The 6,270-nt window shown below is 54.1% G+C and overlaps 1 protein-coding gene across 1 annotated transcript in view; it reads right to left on the bottom strand.

Moving 5' to 3' along the window:
* Nucleotides 1-6,270, bottom strand: part of DOCK6 (dedicator of cytokinesis 6) — a 62,030-nt gene that overhangs the window by 25,861 nt on the left and 29,899 nt on the right. Inside the window, exons 23-25 of the mRNA XM_037727519.1 lie at nt 5,737-5,841; nt 2,506-2,601; nt 611-751 (exon numbers count right to left, since the gene is read on the bottom strand). Coding sequence (XP_037583447.1) covers nt 611-751; nt 2,506-2,601; nt 5,737-5,841 — 342 coding nt within the window. The remainder of the gene's footprint in view (nt 1-610; nt 752-2,505; nt 2,602-5,736; nt 5,842-6,270) is intronic.

The following is a 6,270-nucleotide window of genomic DNA, read 5'->3' as shown; positions in this document are numbered from 1 at the left end:
AAAAAAAAAAAATTAAAAGATAAAAAAAGCTCAATATTATTACTATTATGATTAATGTTGCCTGCCTAGCCCTCAAGGGCATTGGACTTGGTAATCCAGGGCCTGAACAAGTCCATTGTCAGGGTCTCAGAACATCAACATCCACTTATTGAGCACTTGCTGTATACTCTGACTGTGCTAAGGGCCAATGGGTCTACCCTGTCACCTCCCTGCTCCCACCAACCCCCGTTTCCCTCCTCACCCACAGCAGTCCAGCCATCTATTCGCCAAGCATGGTCCTGCCTCAGGGCCTTTGCATCTGCTATTCCTCCTGCCTGGATTGGTCTTTCCCCAGACATCACATGGAATGATCCCTCACTTTCTTCAGCTCACCCCTTGAAAGCTCCATGAGGATAAGGATTTGGGTGTTTTGTTTATTGTTATGTTGCTACACCCAGCACAGGGCTGTGCACACCGCAGGCACTCAAGAAACAATACATGAACGGACCCACCCGGCAAAGTGGATTCTTAGTCTTACAGCCAGGAGGCACTGGGCAGGCTTGGTGCCCACACCTGGCTGGCTGTGTCCTCCCTGAGGTTACTTCCCATGTTGAGACCCTGCATCTCCCACCTTGTGGACACGGGTGATGATCTCCAGGCCCACAGAGCCCACCAAGGCAGTGATGTCGTCCAGGAAGCGCCCAGGGAAGCGCAGCTTGCGGGGCGTGTCCAGTCGCTGGCCAAGAAGCAGGTGCAGCGCCATACTCTTCACCTGGAGGTGAGATGAGAGGGCTGTGGGTGGGGCTTGAAGGGCTGTGGGTGGAGGAGGCTTGACAGAAGGGGCGTGGCTTTAGTAGCAAGGGAGGTGGTCTGAAGATAGGTTTGAGCCCCATAGCTGCAGGCGGAACTTGAGGCCTGAGGGATGTGGGTGGCTGGGGCTTGACAAAGCCATGGGCCAATCCTGTGAGCATCCCAGGAGTATAGGACGTCGGAGGGCTGAGAGAGTTTGGGAGGGGCTTATGCAGATCTCACCAGGGCAAAGTCCAGAGGTGGGACAAAGGGTGGGGTTAGAGGCACTGGACTTGAAGGGAGCTTTATTGCAGGCCCATAGGGGATATGGCCAGTAGGCCCTCAGAAGGGGGCATTCAATGCACCTATTGAAGACTTTTAGGGATGTCTCTACCTTGATCAGAAAGCTTTCCCTTGGGAAGGGCGTGGTGGCTCATGCCTATAACCCCAGCACTTTGGGAGGCCTAGTTGGGTGGATCACCTGAGGTCAGGAGTTTGAGAGCAGCCTGGCCAACATGGTGAAATCCAGTCTCCACTAAAAATACAAAACTTTTTTCTAGAGGGATAGGATAAAAGAAAAAAAAAAAAAAAAGCAAGTAAGCAATAACAAAATACAAAAATTAGCCTGGCAAGGTGACATGTGCCTGTAATCCCAGTTACTAGGGGCGCTGAGGCAGGAGAACTGCTTGAACCTGGGAGGTGGAGGCTGCAGTGGGCTGAGACCGTGCCACTGCACTTCAGACCGGGCAACAGAGCAAGACTCCATCTCAAAAAAAAAAAGAAAGCTTTCATTTTTGTTGTTGAGATGGAGTGTCACTCTGTTGCCCAGGCTGGAATGCAGTGGCATGATCTTGACTCACTGCAACCTCTGCCTCCTGGGTTTAAGTGATTCTCCTGCCTCAGTCTCCCACGTAGCTGAGATTACAGACACCATGGTAGCATGCCCGGCTAACTTTCGTATTTTTAGCAGAGATGATTGAGTTTCACCGTGTTGGCCAGGATGGTCTTGAACTCCTGATCTCAGGTGATCCACCTACCTCAGCCTCCCAAAGTGCTGGGATTAAAGGCATGAGCCACCGCGCCCCGCACAGCTTTCCCTTTCTATCCAGGAATATCTCTCGCAGGATGGAGGTCTCCTGTCTGGTTGAGGGTCTCTTAATGGTTTCTGTCCCTAAAGAGTCTCATAGGGAAGGGGGGCTGTCTCTCGCTGAAGGGGGTTTCAGCTACAGTCTCTCCAGGGAGACACCACCTTAAGTACCTCTCATCTCTCTAGGAGTGGGAAGGGGTCTCTTGGGGCAATTTTTCAAATATCTCAGCTGCAATCTCAGGGGGCTTCTCTCTTAAAAAAGGAAGGGGTGCCGGGGGCATTGGCACGTGCCTGTAGTCCCAGCTACTCGGGAGGCTGAGGCTGGAGGATCGCTTGAGCCCAGGAGTTCTGGGCTGTAGTGCGCTATGCCGACCGCGCGTTCGCACTAAGTTCAGCATCAATATGGTGACCTCCCGGGAGCAGGAGACCACCAGGTTGCCTAAGGAGGGGTGAAACAGCCCAGGTCAGAAACGGAGCAGGTTAAAACTCCTGTGCTCATCAGTGCTGATCAGCAGTGGGATTGCACCTATGAAAAGCCACTGCATTCCAGCCTGGGCAACATAGCGACACCCCGTCTCAAAAAAAAAAAAAAAAGGAAGGGGCTCTTCTTGGGGATATCGTGCCACCAGGCAGGGAGCAGGGGGTCTCACCATGAGCTGGAAGAAGAACCAGGCATGCTGGAGGATGGCCTCGCGCACCGCACTGCTGCTCACCACCCACTGCAGAGCCAGCTCCTCATGAAGCAGCTAGGGACAGAGGCAGGGGTCACAGAGCGCCAGGCACCACCCCCTCCCGACCCCCTCTGGACGGCATGCCAGGGGAGGATGCAGCTGCTGGGCTTGGGTTAGTACAGCCGGAATGACGCAGGAGGAGAGGGGCCAGAGGAGCGGACGTGCCTGGGCTCGCTGGAACCCGCTGGACCCCACTGGGCTCTGGATGGGGGAGGAACACTGGACCCCTTTGCTGGGGGCTGGGACACAAATGGGGTCATCCATCCCTCCCCCCACTACCTTCTGCACAGTGGGTCTCGGCTGGGTGGCTGGTGGGGCCGAGGAGGAGCCCTCGAGGTAGGAGGAGGCTCGGCTAGAGATGCAGTCGATGGCCTACGATGGGGTGTGATGGCGAGGAGTGGGTTAGTGTGGATGCGCAGGTGGCTGGAGGAGAGATGTGTCCACACAGACGCAGATGGGGATTGGGGAAAGGAGGTGGGTCAGTGTGAAAAGAGAGAAAGAAATGCTTCCACAAGGATGGGATGGGGCCATGGACGGGCAGTGGGGGCAGGCAGGAATGAGATGGGCAGGCGTGTGTGGGTATGGGAGGCTGGTTGGCATGGCCAGGGTGCTGTGGGAGTAGACAAGGCAGTGGGGGCAGGGACAAACAAAAGAGGAGCTAGAGACAGCTGAGGAGTCAAGATCAAGGCATGTGGGCATGGGAGAGGAATGTGAGGCTGGGGGGGTGGCTCAATACCTGTCATCCCAGCACTTCGGGAAGCTGAGGCAGGAGGACTGCTTGAACCCAGGAGTTTAAGACCAGCCTGGGCAACATAGTGAGACACTGACTCTACTAAATATATATATATGTATATATAAATAAAAATAGGCTGGGCGCCGTGGCTCATGCCTGTAATCCCAGCACTTTGGGAGGCTGAGGCGGGTGGATCACCTGAGGTCGGGTGTTTGGGACCAGCCTGACCAGTATGGAGAAACCCCATCTCTACTAAAAATACAAAAAATTAGCCGGGTGTGGTGGCACATGCCTGTAATCCCAGCTATTCAGGAGGCTGAGGCAGGAGAATCGCTTGTGCCTGGGGCGGAGGTTGTGGTGAGCCGAGATTGTGCATTGCACTCCAGCAACAAGAGGGAAACTCCAGCTCAAAAAAAAAAAACCATGCTGGTGGTGTGTGCCTGTAGTCCCAGCTACTCAAGAGGCCAAGGCAGGAGGATGGTTTGACCCTGGGCCTGGGAGGTTGCAGCGAGCTATGATTGTATCACTGCACTCTAGCTTGGGTGACAGAGCAAGACTCCATCTCACAAAAAAAGAATGTGATGGAGGAGGTGAGAATAACAGTGAAAACACAGTAAGGTGGTGAGTGACAAAGCAGTGTGACCAAAACAGGCAGGAGGAGTGTGGATGGAGCAGGACTGAGAACACATGAAGGCTGGGAATGGGTGCATGGCAGGTGGGGTGAAGGCAGAGGAGATGAAATCAGTGTTGACAGCAAGAATGTGTGTGGCCAGAGGAGGTGAGGGTGAGTGTGGACGAGGGGCAGAGTGTGACCGAGTTAGTGAGCATAGCAGACAGAGAGGAGGGCGCAGAGGTGGAGGAGGGTGTGTGGAGACAGAGGGTTAAACACAAGATGGGGAAGGAAGAGAAAGATGATGCAGGAAGATGAGAACGGAGGAGGTGAGATGTGGATGAGGTGCCAGGAAAAGCAGAGAGAGCCCAAGGTTCTAAGCCTGGCCCTGGCCGAGCCTGGCCGAGCCTGGCTTGAGCCTCAGGGTCCCCATCTGTGAAATGGGTTTGGGCAGAGTTGTTCAAGCTCCACTCTTGCTTCATCCTTTGCTGGCTGGGAGGTGAGGCTGCTCGCAGGAAGAAGAGGTCTGATGACGGAGCTGACCCAGCCCTGGGACCTACTCTGACACTTGAGGGCTCTCTCCAGCTACCCCAGCCCCAGCCATGCCCTGACTGCTCAGTGTGCACCAGGAGGGCCTTCCATTGAAAAGGCCCAGCCTCCATGTCACCCAGATTTCCAGATTTCCCAGCAATCCAAGGAAATGACTGCTCTAAGGCCCCCCTGCTTGCTCTGCTAATGGTCCCCTGGGGCTGTCATAGGGTACAGTTTGCCTTGGTGATGGGCACAGAGCTGGAATAGGTCCTAGGGCCAAGTGTGTAAGGAAGCAAGCCCTGTGGCCTCCTCTCCCTGCCTACGGCCCTCTGACCTTGGTCCCAATATTTGTATGTGCCTTGCCCTCTGCCTGGAATACCCACATCCACCCACCCTTCCCTAGCTGACTCTATCTCGCCCTTCAGGTCCCAGCAAAAAATGTCTCCCCCGTGGAGAGGCCCCCAAGACCACCCAGAGGGAAGCTGGGTGCTATTGGCTTCCTTTCCATGCTGTGTGATTATACACTTATCCATTTGTTTGATCCATGTCTCTTTCTCCAGCTAGCTAGAAGCTCAGGGTCAAGGCCAGACCAAGAATCTATCATCCTAACAAAATCCCGCTGGCAGTGTCCTCAGCCCTAATGCAAGCCCAGGCTCAGGGCTGCTGGGGGAACACTTCAGTGAGCCCAAACTGCATCTGAAAATTTGGAGTGTTATTTTCATTTTACAAATGAGGAAACTGAGGCTCAGGAAGATGCATCCAATTGCTCAATGCATACGGTGAGCTCATAGCAGAGCTAGGACTTGAACCCAGGTCTGTTTGAAGGCAAAGCCCACCCCCCACCACACCAGGTACCTGGAAAAAGGCAGGGTAAGGGGAGCTCTTTGTCTAAAACGGGATAGGGAAGCCAAGAGGCTCAATTCCAGTCCTTTGAGAGTCCCATGAACAGGGTGGATTAAAGGCAGGTGAACAGGCCATGCAGGGCAGTGAGGTGATGGGTGGCTGGATTTGCAGTTCATTTGCATGCTATTTGCATATCACCCCTGTGCCTTCTGTCTCTACCTGAGACTGTGGCCTATGTGGCAGCAAAAGGCCAGTTAAGATGACCCAGTCAGTCTAAACACAGACTTCCTTGCCCCAAACAAAGGCAGGAGATGGGCCTGCCACCTCCTTCAGGCAGCCCCCCCGCCGAGGTTAGTCCGATGCAGCCAAAAAGGTGGGAGGAGCTCATGCTGAGGTGGTGTCACATGAGTGCAGGAACAGGTAGGAAGGGCACCTGTCTGGGGTCGGCCCCACAATAAGGGGGTGCCCGTCGCAGCACAGCCTTACTGCCTCCCGGAGCATAAGCAGAATTCACCCAGGAGTGTGAGCGATCGATGCCCTGGAGATACATGGAGAAGTGGTAGCATCCCCAGTGGAGGGCAGGGAAAGCAGCATGAAACACCAAGAATGAACACAGCTCTGGACCATACATGTGCCCACGTGTGCACCCACATAAAATCCCGAAAAATGTGCACATGTATGCAGGTGCATCAGGTGCATGCCTATACATACCTGTGTATGTGTGTGCATGTGTGCATGTATACACGCCCCTGTATGTCTGTGCATGGGATGCATGTGTATACACCTGTATATGTATATGCATGAGGCGAATGTGTATATGGACCCATGTACATACAAGCATAGAGTGAATGTGTACAAGCACCTGTGCAGGCATATGTGGTGGGGTGAATGTGTATACACACCTGTGCAGGCATATGCGTGGGGTGAATGTGTATACGCACCTGTGCAGGCATATGCGTGGGGTGAA

This window comes from Cebus imitator, unplaced genomic scaffold (genome assembly GCF_001604975.1).
Source record: "Cebus imitator isolate Cc_AM_T3 unplaced genomic scaffold, Cebus_imitator-1.0 Scaffold234, whole genome shotgun sequence".
Classification (NCBI taxonomy): domain Eukaryota; kingdom Metazoa; phylum Chordata; class Mammalia; order Primates; family Cebidae; genus Cebus; species Cebus imitator.
The sequence above is the reverse complement of the archived record's forward strand: the minus strand, read 5'-3'. Positions and strand labels throughout refer to the sequence as shown.